Source organism: Dermacentor albipictus, chromosome 3, assembly GCF_038994185.2.
Source record: "Dermacentor albipictus isolate Rhodes 1998 colony chromosome 3, USDA_Dalb.pri_finalv2, whole genome shotgun sequence".
NCBI classification, from domain to species: domain Eukaryota; kingdom Metazoa; phylum Arthropoda; class Arachnida; order Ixodida; family Ixodidae; genus Dermacentor; species Dermacentor albipictus.
Genome location: NC_091823.1, coordinates 151,070,767 through 151,089,363, shown reverse-complemented (window position 1 = coordinate 151,089,363; position 18,597 = coordinate 151,070,767). Strand labels below are relative to the sequence as shown.

At 45.9% G+C, this 18,597-nt stretch overlaps 1 protein-coding gene across 1 annotated transcript in view; it reads right to left on the bottom strand.

The window, feature by feature from the left end:
* The window catches only part of LOC139057626 (putative uncharacterized protein DDB_G0282499), a 139,773-nt gene that overhangs the window by 98,499 nt on the left and 22,677 nt on the right, over positions 1 to 18,597 (bottom strand). Inside the window, exons 5-6 of the mRNA XM_070536178.1 lie at positions 9,452 to 9,466; positions 5,421 to 5,435 (exon numbers count right to left, since the gene is read on the bottom strand). Of these exons, the coding sequence (XP_070392279.1) occupies positions 5,421 to 5,435; positions 9,452 to 9,466 (30 nt within the window). The remainder of the gene's footprint in view (positions 1 to 5,420; positions 5,436 to 9,451; positions 9,467 to 18,597) is intronic.

The following is an 18,597-nucleotide window of genomic DNA, read 5'->3' as shown; positions in this document are numbered from 1 at the left end:
AAGATGCTCTTCATTGTTATAACATCCTTCGTCGAGCGTCTGCAACGTCATACATGATCGTCTTGTAATATTTTAAAATTCCACTTATATTTTGCTGAAAAAGCTCAAAGCACCAAAGCGGGAAAATTTTCCTGATTCAAAAAATGATTTCTGAATAGTAGGACCATCAACAAAATAAATGTACCCGTCAAGAACAGTTAAGGAAGGACGCGTAACAACGAAGCGACGCTGCTGCAATCGTGCGCTCAAGAACACGTGTATCCTGTGACATCATGTCAAGGCTGAGGAATCTTTTTCCTACCGCTGCATGTTGTTTGCGTCAACTCGGTCGTCTTTCCTGGTAGCCCTAAGAGGGTGGAATGACCAACCTATGGCGACAAGCGGTCGCCAAAACGCTGTAAGCGACTCTCGCAGCGACCACTTCATTTGAATAAAATGACGCCAAATGTTTTTCGAACATAAGGTCTTTATTGTTCAACTCAGTCGAGATTAGTGTATCTGCGGTTTAGCTATTTATGAAGTATAAAAATGTTGGTCACAACAAGACAAGAGGTCAGTATCAGTCACTGAGACTGCAAAATTATCAGTACGGGCGCAATTATTGCCATTACAGTGAGAAATTAGGCACTGTGCACAATAAATTGCACTATCTCTGTGTTTCGGCCCCCTAACTTCATGGCCAAAAAAAGAACAAATCACAATACAATCATGAATGAAAAATGCCGCGTCCGGGAAACGAATTGTCTTACAAGGGAGCGATGGAAATATTGAAAATATTGAGATGTATTGCAGCAAGCTCACAACATTGCATTATTTTTAATGCCACCAATATCACTACATATAAGCACATAAACGACGTACGTCGGCCTTTCCTTATATGCTTGAAGCACAATCCAACAATAAAATTAAAAGGATTGTTGTGGTCTGATGGCACGACGTTGACGAATTGCGCACTCGACACTTGCAGTTACTGATACTTTTTGTGAGCAAGCCGTAGAGTTCAAGGCAAAATGCTTCTCTACGTCGTCAAAAAAATAGACCAGAGACCCTATTATGTAAAACTTTGTCAATATGTTTTTATTCTAATCTCCTGACGTCAAATTCACTGCCACGAATCTACGAATTGAAGCTAACGCCTTTTTCGTATGTTAAGGATATGGGAGGAAGCCCCTCTCTCGTACTACCACCGCGTTCGTATGTACTGCTTTATTTTTCCCACTTCTTTAGTGTTCGCATGCTTATGTGAATTTAAGACTACACTGCTGAGTAGTTCAGGCATGAAGCACTGTGCAAAACATGGGAGCTACCGTGCAAACCTTGAGTTCCAGAAGCTGAGCTCAAGCACATAATGTCAACAGGAGAGCTGAACACCGGAGAACCGCAAAACAAAATCCAAATACGTGTGCACATAACGAAACCACATGTGATTCAGCCGCGGGTTGTCTGACGAAAACAGGACGGTTTTGCGATTGATCGCGATTATCTCCTATCGCGGTGCCCTAATATGAAAATGTGCGTTAACTGCGTGCACTAAAATACTGTAATAACCTTTGGTGAGATTTGATTCAATGACTGGCTGTAAGAGACGCTGCAGCTGTACGCATCTGCTGCCGTGTTGGAGCCTCTGTGGTTCTGCAGTGTTAAAGAGAGGGCAATTTTCTAGAACCATACCTTTGAAGTGTGTCTTGTTTTCTTTTATGCAGTCTTTAAAAAAGCTTCAGTCATGCTATTCAGAAAGTGTTCGCTATCTTATTCGAAAAAACTCAACAAAAGTGGGAACTGCAGTAGTAGTTATATTGTTTGGTATGCTACCCATAAAGCAGTTTTCTACTGCCATGCCGTAGGTGTAATGACGAATTGTTCACTGCAACATTTCAGCTGATATTTGATATTTCACCTGATATTGTGAATTTTAACTATCACCACATGATGTTCACCGGGAAAAAGACCTTCCCACGTTTTTAACATCTCTCACGATTTCTTGCCTCCGTGAGAAATCTTTTTATTTGCTAGAAAATTGGCAACCCACATGATCCGTAAAAAGAGCCTGTGAATAATAACATCGCCCGTTTCTAAATATGAGTTTTAAAGTGTGACCGCTTACAGCGTTTGCAGCTCTCGAAAAATTTGTATTCGGTTATTGCACAATAAAAGGCATTCTATCGATTGTAAAGCCAACATAATAAAGAATTGTAACGTGCCAAAACTGCACAATGAACGACTCTGTAGTGAAAGCGTATTAAACAATTTCCCCGTCCAGCCGCACAACATGCGAGCATTGTGATATATGCCCCAGAAACACGTATAGCTTAAACCGGCATTGCACAATAGTGCAAATGAAAATTTTTTGCAACTCGATCTCTTCAGTTACGCAGATGCTGACGTGTACAATAAATTTCGCATTCGCAGCAAAGTCCCGCTGGGAAGAGCGAGAACTGGTTTAACAAGTATACGGCGCACCTCCCGGCCCGTTCATATTGCGCAAGGGATCTGCGGAGTTAATTCTTTACGTCAAAAATTACTTGCGCTCTTTAGAGGTACACTGTGAGCAGTGCTCAATCAATCGTCAGAACCATACGAATGACCAGCACTGTGCATACTTACTGTTTGCTCTGACCACGGGAATAGAAGGCAATAATATGATTTGAATAACTTTGCGCCAAAACATCTGGACTCGTGCTCCGTTATGGAGAGTAAAAACAAGCTTTTGGAATTTAGTGTGCCAAACAGCACATTAAAATGTAGAATTCGCAGATAAAAGAGTATTTTATTTTGTAAACTTCATTAGGCCCTTGTTAATTGTGTAAAACAGCGCAGGTAGCTACAGTGAGTTGAATAGAGAGAACGTATAGGGCCATTAAGCTTGATTGAAAATGTTGTCGCTTGTTTACGGCTTCAATCGACCCGCGCCGCTAGTGCACTTTGTTGGCCGGTCATTTGATCTACGTCATTTCCTTTGTGTGATAGAAACTTGCACATTTGTAACAAAATGTCCCTGAGAATGCATTATGTGCAGCGGTTGTCGATGCCTTTATTGGTTTTAAAAACTGACTTTAGTCATTTTCAAAGATGGTAATATTGCGTGAAGTCAGAAATGAGATATGACGCAGAATTTGCTAATTCGTTTAGTTGTGCAAGAGCTTTTAGTGCACTAATGACGAAAAGTTTGCCGAGCCTAAATGGTTGATTTGGTCTTAAAAGTTAACATCACCATTTCTCATCTGCACAGTTTAGGCATAGAGGCGGAGCGAATCACAAATGCGATAAAAAATGTATTTAGAAAATGAGTTATTGAAAACGCACGTCACCCGTCACCTCTCTAAGGCTGACAGAGCGCAAAGTCTCGTTAGGTCACCCTGTGCCACTTTCCGGAAATGCGAAGCAAATTTACCTGACGGCATCTTACATTGTCAAGTCAGCTATCTTATGACGCAGCCAGCGACGCCAGCAGCAGGCATCAATACATTTTTCTTCGGAAATTGTACCGAAGTATATGATTCCTTTCTGCTTTCTATGTTGTGTTGTACAGCGTAAGTGCATTTGTTATCTTCATCTATATATCATCATCGTCGTCCTATATTTATATAGACTGCCGGGCGAAGGCATCTTCGAGCCATCACCAACTTCCCCTGTTCTGCGATAGCTGATTCCAAGTTATGCCTCCGAATTTCCTTTTTTCAACACACCACCTGATTCTCTGCGTCCTCGATTGCACTGCCTCTCCCTCAAGACCCATTCTGTAACTCTGGAATACCACCGCCTATTTTCTCCGTACATTGCAGTGCTTGCGCAGCTTGTCTTTTTCGCTTTGTCAAATAGAATATTTGATCTCTAATCCACAGCGCAGCCTTCTTGTCACCGTTACATCTAACATTTTTTGTTCCATCCTTTGTTGCGCAGTCCTTCACTTTTTAACAACCTTCTTTGCTCATCTCCAAGTGTCTGCCCCAATTTTTTTTATGTCTAATAACATATGGAGCTGAAACTTTCATTTCATTTGTCATTATGAGCCACGTGAACTGGAATTGTGACCGCAGCATGGGACGTGAGCGATGATCGATGTCCCATTTCCAAAGTACAGGTATGTTTCTTTTCGGTTTTTGTTCTTTTCAGTAGTGCAGGTAATGTCGATTCAGAACGCTAATCCTTTATGGTGACTTAGTATTTAGCATTAATGTACGTGTGTCTGTTAGCAGAAAGGGAGCAAACGAGAGGCAAGGAAAGCTGCTTTGGCACTGCATGTTTCACTATATATATTGATCGAGTGGAGGTTCTTTCAGGTCACGCAAGTCTGCCTAGTTTATAAAAGCGCGTCCTTCATTTTTCTTTGAATTCGATTTCACGGTTGCTGTGTTGCCGAAAGCAAAGTGCTTCGGCCACTCGGTATGTGTTAATTCTTTGTTAAGTCCCCAGAATGTGTATCAGGCACTCGTGCAGAAGTTTTTTTGAAGAGTTACGTGCATTTCCCTGTGTTTCAACTTATCTGTGCATCCACTACTCACCAACATTCTGCCCTCGAAAACACTATACACACAATTTGTCACTGTGACACAGATAGCTGAGAGAAACAGGTGCCAAGGCCATGTGCATTTCACCGACTACTGCTATAACCTCGTTGAATCAAGCAAGCTTAGTGTCATTAAGGTTTTGAAACTGCGTTGGATCTGCAGACCTCTTTTTAATACTACATGTCTTGAGCTCGCGCCCATGACTAAAGGGATGGCCATGACGGCCTAAAATCTCTCAAATAGCACAATCAAGTTTCTCAAACTGGCTTCGGGCAATTTAGTAAGAAAAATAAGCAAGTAATGAAACTTTGAGATCCTGCTTGCATGCAGTTAAGTGCGCTGAAGGCGTCTAATGTTAAGTGGGTAAGAACGTGAGGCAAGCATATTTGAAATGAAATACTTTAATGTGCAAACACCTGCGTGGGGTAAAATTTCTTTGATTCTACAAAAGCTCTAAACGTTCTTATCATAAAATCACGGATATACTGAGCTGCACTCTATGCACGTGAATACCAGAGTTATTGCAATGAACCAGCAAAAAAGCTGAGGTCTAAGAACAAGTAGTGCGCGAGCTGCTTCTTTCTTAATAGCATTCCGGCTTCATTTTCCAAAATACAACCATTAGTGGTTTCAACCTAATCGGGTCCTGAAGCTGGCGAGCAATGTTAGTGCGGAAATAAATCTCCATGTTGCAGGAAAACAAGGTAGACGATAAACCACGGACATCAACCAGAAATTAAGGTGAAGTTATAAAGTTTCTAATGATCTTATGCTTTTTATTTCTGACATTGTGAGATGTTCAAATAGGTCTGTGCTTCAGACTTTCGTTGCAATACACTGAGCAAGAGAGAAAATCTTTAATGCTGTTTGCGAAAGGAGAAAGCGTCGTGCAAACAGTTCCAGTTGTCTTACCTGTATCGGTGGTTGCTGTGAGTCCCATGAAATAAATAGATAGAAAAAGAAACCTTTTTTTGACCTCCTTCAAAATGTCTTCAACAGCATTCATCATTGTTCAGTATTCCCGTCACGTTTGCTCTGAATTCGAGTGTTCACACGTGTTCTATAAAATGAATCAATGCTGATTGCATGTGCTGCGTTCGTCGAAGTCAATTATGCAGGTGAAACTGATCTTGCCTACCGATTTGATCTTCTAGTAGGGCATAGGCGGCGACGAGGCAAGGCCTCGAAGTCCTCTCATGGGAAACCTGAGCCCGGGTCGTTAAACTTTGCCGGATTTTAAATAAAGCTGTTTCCATTCATCCTAGGCAGGTTCGGGATCGTAGTTCGTTGCTAGAAGAAGCACAAACCTTTCAGAAGAGAAATAGGTCTGCAGGCCATGATTTCAGAATGTCGTCGTTCTAATGAAGATCAGCTGCTGAGGTCAATAATGCCACCAGCTAAATCAGCTTAGACAAGCCACGGCCGCAACGTCTACGAACTTCGACAAATACTAGATGGCCACACTGGGCTGCACAGCGGCCGCGGTTGCTCAGTGGCTACGGTGTTAGGCTGCTGAGCACGAGGTCGCGGAATCGAGTCCCGGCCATGGCGGCCGCATTTCCATGGGGGCGAAATGCGAAAACACCTGTGTACTTAGATTTAGGTGCATGTTAAAGAAACCCAGGTGGTCAAAATTTCCGCAGCCCTCCACGACGGCGTGCCTCATTGTCAGCAAGTGGTTTTGGCACGTAAAACCCAATAATTTAATTTAATTAACTGGGTTGCATCACTATCCAGCTGCCGCTGTTGCGAGTAGGCTAATGTGGTCGATTTCAAAGGGATAGAAGATGGACTGAGAAGTCGGATGTGCATGGGGAGACTAAGTTTGCATCTAGTCAGTCGTTTCTTGTCCTAGCGCAGCTGAGACCTCGCAGAGCACGAGCAGGCTAAGGGCTGTCCGCGTGCTTGACCGGTCCAATCATTAGATTGATGGCATGCCGCGTTCCCAACCTCGCACCATACATAGTAAAGTAGAAGGCCGCCCAACACGGCTGGATCGGCAAAGGCTGAGGCCTGAATCCGGCGCGAGGACGCCCAGTTAAGCATCCCCATTAACTCAGGAGTACCTCTACGCGACTAATAACAGTTTATTTGGATTTCTAGAATGAATTCTTTGTTGCATATCACAATTTGTTTTCTAAAAACGACAATGTTTCATTCGTCGCAAGCGTGAGGCAGTTGCGACTCACGTATTAGGTATATTCTAGAACTGAAGTTTTGTTTTCTGCTATCACATGTAATGGGAATAAAATAAGTTACCTAAAATGATAAGAAAAGTGAGGTCAGTGGCATCTCGTGCATTTTCGTTATGCTCCCCTATTGGGCGTCGCCGTTCGACGTAACAAGTCTGGTTCGCTACAACACAGCTTCTACCTAGCTCTGGCACAAGACGAAGGAGGCCAATATAGCCCGCGCACGTTCCTCAGTTAGGGTCTGGCTCGTATTTGGTCAGTCCGAGCCAATGCAGAGCGCTTATTGAACACTCCTTCCAAACCTATCCAGCAACTAAGTTTGTAATCCTTCCTGAGGCCGTTTCCTCGGCCACCGTGTCCTTCATCAAGTGTATTAACGATCACGCGTAATGCTTCCGGGCGCAATGTGCCGAAATAAGGAACTGATCTGATTATTTGACTTGGCGAATCTTCTTCCTAGGGAATACGAAACAAGGTATTTCTGTACATCATATTCATCAAATTATTCGATGTTGGCGTCGGAGAAATGATGATAACAGCCAATATTTGTCTTTGTTGCCCTGTGTTAGAGCCATCCTTTCGCGAAAGAAATGTCGCGATTTCGCCCCGATGGTGAAGCATCGATTGCGATAGCAAAATAGTAGATTACTATACGAAGTCAGTATAGTAGTTTTACCGGCCGTAAAGACATGTACAGGTTCGCTCCCTCAACAAATTTAAATGCACAGTGTCACGCGCGCACAGGTAAACATGAACACATATCGATCGGTGACCGCGGATGCTCGCTGTCAAAGCTCTGGAGTGAGGACTCGTGGCAACAGGAGCGGACGAAATGACCTTCGTGCATTTATAGCTTGAACGCGAAGGAAAAGTCGAAAGCAAAGTGCGTACGAAGCTAGCGACGCTACTCACACTGCGCAAACATTGTAGATCGCTTTGTTATGAGGCCCGAGTGGGCGCGTCATCAGCAGCCGCCACCAGAGAAAAACGTCCTCCCCTCCCCGCCACCCCCGCTCCTTATCCGTACCTCGCGCGCGACAGGAGATGGCACGCTTGCGCCCCGCCCCGCCTTGCTCGCTCGCACACCCGAGAATGGCCCGCGCTCACTGGCTCACCTTCACACACCTTCACTCGCACATAGAGCGTATCGCGCGCGGCGACGATTTTATCGCCCTTGGACTTTATGAGGAGCCTCACGGCGACGGCAGAAATGCGCCTGGAGTGTCCATATAATTGCTGTCGCAATGATATCACGCTGTCTTTCTTTCCGTGGTATGCAATACGCCAAGGATACTCGAAGGTGAGCGATCTGTTGTAGGAAATTGCAGTTTGTGGGTTTCCATGGACAACATCGAGCAAATCGCTTAATTATCTTCCGCAACCACGAAACACTCGAGCTCGTTAGAGTGGTAGGATGATCAGTCTGTGAGGCCTCCGGGTGGCCTAGAAAACGAAGCGTTATGGCCACTGACACTTCTGCATCAAGGATGCGGTCTCAGGGCCAATCTGGCTGTTCTCAATATGGACATCTGTAGACCATTCCTCATTGAAATTGCACACAGCAGGCCGTTATTCAGCGTCACTACTTAATATCCACGCACATTCCTTGCGCTGGCCCCAGGAATACACTGCGCCTTACCTGTGAAGCTCCGTTAGGGAAGCGGCCTTTGGTTCGAATTTATCTAGGAACTTCCGCTAGTAGGATGCGATGGCGAGAATGACATTAGCCTAATTAATTAGGTTAATTAGTAATTACACCGTCATCGCTAGAAAGGATGCAAGAACCTCAATCGTAACGAACGAATGGATGATCTGGCAATTTTATGCGGCGCTTCAGCGTCGGTGCGATTTTTTTTAAATTTGCAAATAAGCCCGAGTCCGCCTTTCTCAAGGGTACCATATGTTTTCAAAAGTGGCATTCTTGAATGGGCAGCTTGGCGACCGCGTAAAAGGGACAAGACATCGAACTAACAGTTTGCTGGTGCGCTGAGAAAGTACTTGAGTGAAACGGTAAGCACGAGGAGTGTTCGTCGGCATACGGCTTAGGAGAGCCACAAGAAGCAGCCTTCTCGGAGAGGCCTCAAATAGTTACGCTGATTCCTTACTTTCAGTGGCGTCGTCAAGTCAATCATTATTAGGCTTAGTTATACGAAACCTTCTGTCAGAGTTTTGCTGTCGCACACGCAATAGGCATGAGAGGTCGTTTACTTTTCTTGTATTTATGGCTACAACTTTGAACCGTGTGAAAACCAAATAAGAAATTTCTAGCCGACTGGTACTTGATGTTTTCAAATGTGTAGCAAAATTTGGCTTTTGCAATTTTGCCATTGAACCCGTAAGTATGAAGTCGCGTTATAATTTGGCTATTATGCATTTAAGTATACCAAATGTAGCAAGAAGCGGTAGACTTGTGCCCATAGACCACTGTTGGTGCCGGCCTCGTATTTCACAGCCTCTTTCTTTATTATCTGATTCAATGCTAGTATGGAAAATCTGCATATATTTTGTGAGACAGCTGCGTAGAAGTATAATTGGCAAAGCACACGGCACAGAGGGCTAAACATTCATGTAAATATATCCGCAGGCTTATAAAGGGTTTCATTGCACAAAGAGCATGAACGATATTCTTTTAAGAAACAAAAGCAAGACATAAAGCAAACACGATAATTAAACGAAAAGACCGAAACAAGAATGTATTTTAGATTTCGTTGTTTATTACCACATTCAAAAAATAGCCATAGGTATACTTACGAAACAATGCCGACGCTAAACGCATTTATAAAAGAAAGAAAAAGAAAATTATGCATTCCACTGTCTTTAGCGCCAAACATGTTTTGTTGAGAGTAAGCTCAGTTAAATTAGTTTTCGCAACGTTCGTTATTAATCCAGCAATGTTGTGCGTACCCGCAGAACACTCAATAATTGCTGCAGTAGGCAATGAAGGCGAACTCAATGTCAGGTACAGTTCTATTGGAATAGTGATAAATAGTGTGGAAAATGGCCGCACAACCCTTTCAAGCACTTGTTACTGAGTTTCTATTTTTTTTTTTTTGCAGAAACTGCAAATTCAGTGCACAAGATATGCCACGCAGGCACATTGGCCATAATGTTCTCTGCATTTTCGAACTTGGTAACAAAACAGTTCTGCCAGGACAGCTCGGTTACTTTTTGTCCGTTCGCAAAATGCATTTAAAGTGCTGCGGAGCACTCTAATACTTAATATCTCGCAATGGCTGCGATCAGTCGAGACTTTAAATACTGTGCCTACCATTAAACGATATTCTGCCTCCTATTTTCACGAAAAATTTGGAGTACGCTTAAGCTTCGCCTTTAATAGTCGAACGCGATAGAATTCAAAGATCCCTTACTTATTCTCACGCATCCCTGCAACTGCAGCTTGTGTAATCGTAATATTTACCGGAAAACGCTAGCGGCGAGGGTTATGCACGAAGGCGAGCTTTCTGGAATAAACGTAGCCTCTTGTGCGGGCAGAGACGTGGTAAACGATGGATGGATGGATGGATGGATGTTATGAGCATCCCCTTTGGAACGGGACGGTGGTTTGCGCCACCAAGCTCTTGCTATTAAACTGCCTAATGTCCTACCTAGGTCAAACAATAAAAAACTACCACACCAAATTTTCTCGTCCCCTATCGCGAACTGTGCTTCTGTACATCTTCGTCTTTTGTCGTTTCCCTACTTTTCTTCCACAAACGATTTGACGGAGGCGAGTGCCATCTGGCGGTGTTGCAAGGAAGCCATGGCCGGTCTATGAATGGTAGAAGGGGTCCGTTGTTGAGTTTCCGCGTAACAGAATCATGTTTTACTGTGTATTCACACTACAATCCGACGCTATCATGTCTGTAGGCTGTATGTAAATCATACTTCATCATTTTTCTGACGTATCTTACATTGAGAAATCCGAATAGTGCAGTATCTTCATTGCGCTACACGGAGTGACTGTGTAATTCGCTGTGCAAGGCAATTATTTTTGCCGGAGCGATGGTCGACGCCGCACGCTGGACACCGGGTTTTCTCGCGACAGGCGGCCCTTAACGCTACCGCGTTGATATAAATCATGCCGCACCACACGTGCCCCGGGACACACATGACAATGGAGTGAAAACGAGGGTTAGTAATCATCTCCATGTCTAGTTAATTGAGAAAAGTAAAAATTTTAACACAAGATACACGTAACATGCCCCCCACTTTCACCAATGACAAATCGGTCAGACCGCGTTTTTTCGAGACACTGGTAAACAGCAGACAGCAGCATAATCACAATTTGAGAACTTCCTGATTTTTTTTTCCGGAAATTCGAGTTACGCTTGCCTGCATGGATCTCAGGATGTTGAGAACATCAACGTAAACCGCTACTTGGCGCCAAGCTTGGCGCGAGCAACTTTGCATTCCAATACTTCTGGCAGTTGCGACGCATTCCTGCCTTTCTTCCCCATCCTCTGACGAGTACCGGTGTGCGTACGCAATTTACTAAATTCATTTATGTTAGTTTTATAGCAATGCTTGCAAGGAACCTGCGCACATCTTCAATAGGTATGTTGCCTTTTTCGGTTAACGCATCAAGTTTATTTCTATTCAGTTCTATATAGCGCGAAACATAAAATAGCAGTGTGCCATGCTTTTAGAAGCGTTATCTCGCATCACGACTATGAATGCAAAGTGTATAATGCCCTCGCAATCAACAAGTATGTAACTTCAAGTGTAACTTATTATTATTATTATTCGAAGTGTGCGTTAATAAATACGATGAGTACTGGCCTGTTAAAATATCAGGATATGGTGTCTAGTAATGAGTTCACACAAGCTACAAGGTGTGAGAATATGAAAGGTTTCCAACGAGAAAAAGCTTCCGTCCGTTCTGCGTCCCTTAAGGCGATCGCTTTCAAAATAACTCGCACAGCAGCAAGCGAATTCGCTTTCGTGCTGCCTCTCCTTTCGAGGCGAACTTAGCGTGGCGAGAACACAGCGCTCACGGAGCTATCAGCACTCGCCGCTCTCTACCAAATCGCAGACCGCTTACAAGATAGGGGTCCGCGCGTCTCTATTCTACGACAAGAAAGGGATGAGAACGCAGCCCATGAAGCTATCAGCAGACAGAGCTCACTGTAGCCATCGCAGATCACTCTCAAGGTATGGCCCCCGCGGTCGTGCCATACGCAGCCACCGGTTGAGTACGGTTAATCGCTAGTCATGATGGTTCGACGCTAACGCATAAGGCGCTAAAGAGCGATAATGCCTTATAGTGACCGTTACATCAGCGCTCCTGGTGCCACCTCCTGTAGTGCTTTGCTCGCGTCATCCATTCATGTCGCGGCACCGTCCGCAACAGTTTGCGTCGCCGCAGCGGTGTCACTTATACTGGCTGGATCAAGGTTCGTAAGATTGATATTGACACAAGCCTGTGCGGACATGAGCAAGTGCACAATGCCTACACACGCTTGGAAAACTCCCATAGGAATTTCCTCATGATTGTTTATTTGCCTGTAGCGGGTAAAAAAATTATAGCCTTTAAGCGGAATCCTTCATACAGGTGACATTAGGTGCACGACCAACCAAAACACATATTGAACTTATTAAAAATGTTGTCCATTTGTCTTCCTAATTATTTACTTTACGGTAAAAAATTGCAATTTATGAGTTCAACCGGTGACCTTGCAAGGCGTATCCTCTTGAAAATAATTTCCAGAAATGCACTTATTAGGAGACGTGCGCCATCAAACTCGCCGTAAAAATTTACTGTTGTTCCACTTCTTTAAGAAAACGTTCTTCTACGCCTTGAAACACAAGCATATCTCTAACGCCCATGCAGTTCGCCCAGCACTTTGAAAATTAGTACCGCGTATGTAGTGTCGTCCTGAGAGTTGGGTCCAGGTAGACACGCCTTGCCGAATCAGTGGCTACAATCCATAGATTGAAATATTATTTCGTCCAAGCGCGTAAAAGGAACGCGGGGATCAAGAAGAAAAGGGAAGATGAGAAGAAAGACTGTGCAGCGGCCATTCCTGCTGTTCGTAGCCTGCTGTTCCTGCTCTCGCACGCCTAAATAAACCCATTTTCCCCGTGGTTGTAACTAATTGGTGGACGCTGCGGGGTACACATCGTAACCACGGAGTCTACGCTGCGACAACTTCGCCGAAGCCGTCGACTTGCCGGACGTCCGCCACCCTCACCTGACATGCCTGAATACGTCTGCCAGATTCCCGATGGATCTGATGCAGCTTCAAGGCCAGCACCTGGTGCTCCGCAGCAATACTACCGGGTACCACTCACTTTCGGAGGAAAAACCGCAGAAGACGTCGACCAGTGGCTAACGAACTACCGAAGGGTGAGCCGGTCTAACGGTTGGAACTCGACCAGACAGTTCTCCTATGTTGTGTTTTCCCTTACCGAGACAGCGCTCGTCTGGTATGAGAATCACGAAGGCACGCTCACTTCATGGGAGCTTTTCGTCGAGGAGCTCAGAGCGTGTTTTGGAGACTCTAGTGCTTAAAAGGAACGTGCTGAACAGACACTTTCGCAAGGAGCTCAGTTTCCCGGCGAGACCTGTATGACTTATATTTAAGAAGTGCTGAAACTGTGTAAAATAGTCAACTCTCAAACGTCTGAAGATAACAAAGTTGTTGCAAGGAGTAGCCGAAGACGTCTACAATTTTTTGATTGGCAAAGAAAGCTTGGATTTCGTGTCTGACATCATTCGCCACTGCAGGACCTTTGAGAAGCTGAAGATGCGACGGATAATACTGAAGTTTGGTAGCCTGCCTAATGTCACAGTGGTGGAAAGTGTAGACCCGAGCTCGTGTGTTCACCTTACATCAACAATATGGCCCATTGTACACGAGATGAAAAACACGGACGTTTCGACCGCATGTCAACCGACGGTTCACTCAGCGACTGTTGAGTGTATAGTTTTACCTCGCAAACGAGAGGGACCATGAGCTATCAAGGTCATGACTACGACCAACGCCCTCGCCGCACGCACGCCTCCTGGCGGCCGATGCCTAGCCATGATCAATGCGATCCACCTGCTGGCTATGCAGTCGATAGCAGCATACGTGACTGAATGGAGTAACATCGAAATTTGTGGCATCTACTGGTATGTTTCTAATGCGGTGTCGCGGGCTACACAGCGAGGTTTTGCAATCGTCGCCCAACAACGTGGAATGGTCGATCCGGGTCTTCAACAAGGACCACACTTTCCATGAGGACAACTCAAAAGCCGTACGCCACCTCATGGTCAGTTGGCGTCCCTCCCGGCAAGGGTTACTGGCAGAGCAGCTTTCAGAGCCGCTCGCCGGCCTCTGACAGGAGTTAGACGCCACCGCCTACTTCTCGGGAACCGTGTTTACGTTAATCCCCATCGCCAATGAGAGGCTCCGCCTCGCCTTCACAACCGGAAAACTAGCTAGTGCGGCCGATGGGGGTGAGGTCGCTCGACACGTGCATCGACAGAAATGCCCGCTGCAGTTGCTATGATTAAGAACGAAGTGCATGTACATGTTGATGGTGTTTCTACAATGGCTTTAGTGGATACTGGAGCAACTGTATCCTTAATGAGTCTCGGTTTTAAGGGTCGGTTGAGGTGCGCAGTTCTATTTCGGTAGGACCAGCCTGCAAGGTTTACTGGAGTGAGCGGCGAGTCGTTGTGCCCTGTTTGTGTGTGCACTGCTGAATGTATCCTTGGCTGGTGGAGTATTCGCGACGGAATCTGTAGTTCCCCGATAGACAGACGAAGTGATTTTGGGCATCGACTTTTTGCGACAGTGTAGTGTCACCGTCGATTGTCGAACGGGGGAGCTTGCCTCGATGGCCATGTTTCGTCGGCGCTCTTAGAGAAGACTTGCAGTCAACGTGAACTTGGTGTATCTGCAGATACGGTTGTGCCTGCGTCTACCTTTGTGTGCGTGCCGGTTGTATGTCGCGGTGAAGTTCCACACAGTTTCGATGCTTCCGTAGAGCCATTGCATCTAAATTGTGTGAAGAAGAACGTTTTTGTCTCTCATTGTGTGGTATCCATCAGCAACGGGCATGCTGACTTGTGGACGGCCAACTGCTCGGGAGAACCCGTCCTGCTTCCAGACGGCTTGAAATTTGCCTGCTTTGCAGAATACACGTCTTCGCCTGTAGCCATTCTAACAGACCCACCATGTGAACCTGCTGACCTTCTGTCTATTATAAATAAGTCGCTCAGCACCAGGGAGTGCCATACCTTCGTGGATACGCTTTCGAAGCATCTGTCAGTGTTTGACTTTGCGCAGCCGGACAAAGCGTTCTAGATTACCGAGTCACGAACGCGCCATACTATCGATACGGGATATGCGCGCCCGATCAAGCAAAAGCCTTATCGCGTGTCGCCTAACGTGCGCAAGATAATCAGGCAACAAGTGAGTGACATGATGAAAAATGGGATAATACATGAATCCTCGAGTCCTTAGGCAGCTCCGGTCATACTTGTCAGAAAAAAACACGGTAACTGGAGATATTGCGTCGATTATCGAAGATTAAACGCCGTGACTAAAAAGGATGTCTATCCGCTGCCTCGGATCGATGATGCAATTGATTGTCTTCATTCGGCCTCTCATTTCTTTTTCAGTGGACCTACGCTCAGAATATTGCCAAATACGGATACACCCGGCCGACGAGGAGAAAACAGCCTGCATAACCACGGGTGGATTATTCGAATTTAATGTGATACCATTTGTGTTGTGCAATGCTCCAGCAACATTTGAAAGGTTCATGGACACCATTCATGGAAACATACCGGACACCAGTTTCTTTCTTCCTTTTTTAGTTTTTTGTTTTTCGAGTTGCTTTTTTTTTCTTATAGTATGGGTGTACGACATACACTGCTGTTTTGCCGCAGTTGACACTGCCTGTAGGGCCTCAGGCCTCGTCAAGCTGCTCAATGAGCAGCTTTCTTTCTGGGGTCCATTTTTTCTTTCCTTGAGGAAAATAAAAGTGATACTGATTCTGATTCTCATTCTGCGTGGATTAAAGTGGAACATCTGTATGTGCTATCTTGACGACGTTGTTGTACTCGGGCGCACATTCAATGAGCACAATACGCGCCTAGATATTGCCCTCGACTGCATCAAAAATGCTGGCCTGGTTCTGAACTCCAAGAAATGTAACTTTGGTGACCTTCAGACCCTTGTGCCGGGTCATCTTGTTGCCAAAGACGGTATCTGGCCTGATCCCCTCGAGTCGGCAGCTGTTGAGGCATTCAGTGCGCCGCTGCCGGCGAAGCAACTTCGTTGTTTTCTGGGTATTTGCTCTTACTTTCACCGAGTTATTCCTGGTCTTGCTGACGTCGCTTATCCTCTGACAAATCTGCTGCATAAATACGCATGGTTTGAGTGCACATCCGAGTGCGATTCTGCATTTCGTCAGTTGAAATTCCTGCTGACCTTCCGACCTATCCTCCGCCACTTCAATCCTACTGCACCGCCAGAAATCCAAACAGATGCTTGTGGCGTTGGTCTGGGTGCCATCTTGGTCCAGCACTATGACGACCATCAGCATGTGATTGCTTATGCAAGCCGCTCATTAAGAAAACCTGAACGCAATAACATGGTGACAGAGCAAGAACGCCTCCCTGTAATATTTGATGTTCAGCGATTTCGCTCGTACTTGTACGGACACCCATTCCTAGTCGTCACAGACTACCATTCCCTGGATGGCTCGTGAACCTTCGCGACCCTCATGGTCGCCTTGCGCGCTGGGCTTTGAGGTTGCAGGAATATAACTTCACTGTTTCCCACAAGAGTGACTGAAAACATGCTGACGCAGACTGCCTTTCCCGTATGCCGTTTAACGCGATGGACTGCAACGGAGACAATTTTGATCATCTCGTCGCTTCTGTGACATCCACTTTTCCAGATATCGATGCGTTCAAAGCAGAACAACGGACAGACACCAAATTGGAGCCATTTTTCACTTCTGCCCTTTCAAGGGCAACAAGCAGCTACTGTGTACGTGACCTACTCTCGCACAAAAGCAACTACTCAAGCATGGGTGTACGCTTCCTTCTGGAGCATCTCCGGCCAGCAGTCCTTCAGGCTATGCACGATGACCCTACCTCCGGTCACTTAGGCACTGTGCGCACCCTTTATCGCATCCAAGAAAGCTTTTACTGGCCCCGGATGCGATGTTTCGTTGAGTTGTATGTCGCCAGCTGCATACAGTGCCAACGTCGGAAATGCCCATCCACTGCCCCATCTGGTCTCCTTCAACCTGTGCCGCCTCCCACCTCACCCTTTGGGCAAGTTGGAATTTATTTGTTAGGCCCGTTTCCTCAGTCATCTAAGGGGAACGGCTGGGTAATTGTCTGCGCCGGCTATTTCACATGCTATCGCGAGACGGCGGATATACCATCAGCCACTACCGCCGAAGTGTCGCTCTTCTTACTTCACGTTATTGTTGTGCGACATGGAGCGCCTGGTGTTACTATAAGCGACCGGGGCCGTCAAGTCACGGCGGATATCTTAGAAGAGCTTGTGGGTTTATGTAACTCGCGTAACAGAGACTCGAGGCCGTATCATCCGCAAACGAGTGGCCTCACTGAGCGCACTAATTGTGCGATCACCAATATGCTTTCAATGTATGTTGCGTCCAATCAGCTTTCCTAGCACAGATAAGAATTGGGATGAAGTTATACCCTTTATTACTTACGCCAACAACACCGCCAAATACGAGACAACCGGCTACAGCCCCTTCGTACCTCTATTCGCTCGGCCACCCCGGTATACACTCGACCAGTGGCCTCCCTTTTAACCACCACGACAATACTACGGTCGCCAATACGCTTTGCCTCGCTTAAGAGGGTCGGAAGCTTGCGCGTCTGCGGACTTTGCCATCGCAAGAAAACTCCAAAGCCCGCCACGACGCATGACATCGGGCTGTTACAAATCACCCTGGTGATCTCGCTTGGCTTTGGACTCCCACAAGGAACCGGGGTTTGTGCCAAAAGCTGCTGGCAAACTACAATGGACCGTATTTGTCACCCACAAAGTCAGCGAAGTGAACTATGCTCTCGCGCGCCTCACAAACATTGGTAGAGGTTCTGCTAGGACACAAGTCGCACATGTCGCAAGCTTTAAATCATGCACGCCACGACAAGCTAGTTGACTCGCCCAGTGGGCTTTGTCTGCGAGGAGAGGTATGTTGCGTCCAAGCGCGTAAAAGGGCGGCGGGGATCAAGAAGAGAAGGGAAGAGAAGAAGGAAGACTGTGCAGCGGCCATTCCTGTTGTTCGTAGCCGGCTGTTCCTGCTCTCGCACGCCTATATAAACACTTTCCCCGTGCTTGTAACAATATGTGCCGTAAAGTAAGTAATGACGTTAACTGGTGGCTTTGTTAGTTAGTTGATGTGTTAAAATTCTCGTAAGAGTAATGTCCGCCCCTTCGAATAATCTAGCTAAAGCACAAGATTTATGTTATCTGGCACAGGTATTTTTTAATGTTCTGGAAAGCTTAATCATCTATCTTAAGAAAGAAGATGGATTACTTTCGCATCACCAAAATTTGCGAACAAGCTGATCTCACTAGACAGACTTTTGCCATACTGTGGCCTGTGTCATATAATTTATCGGAATGTATCACCCTCCTAGTTAGCTGGCCGCGGTAAGCCTGCAAAAGGTGTCACCACTCTAAAAAATAGACTTGCACTTAAGTTCCCTAAACTGCACCATCCTGCTTTCCGGGCATCTAGTGCGCATGCGTAGCATGCGCTTGGGGGGTACGGCCTCCACAGACGCGAATTGCGTTTGGCTGCAAAAATGACGAAGCTGCGCGAGCGCAAAATCACTCTCTGCTCGGTCGACTCTAGGGGAACCAGGTTTGGAGGGGGAGGGGTATTCTGCAAGATTACACCTAGTGGAC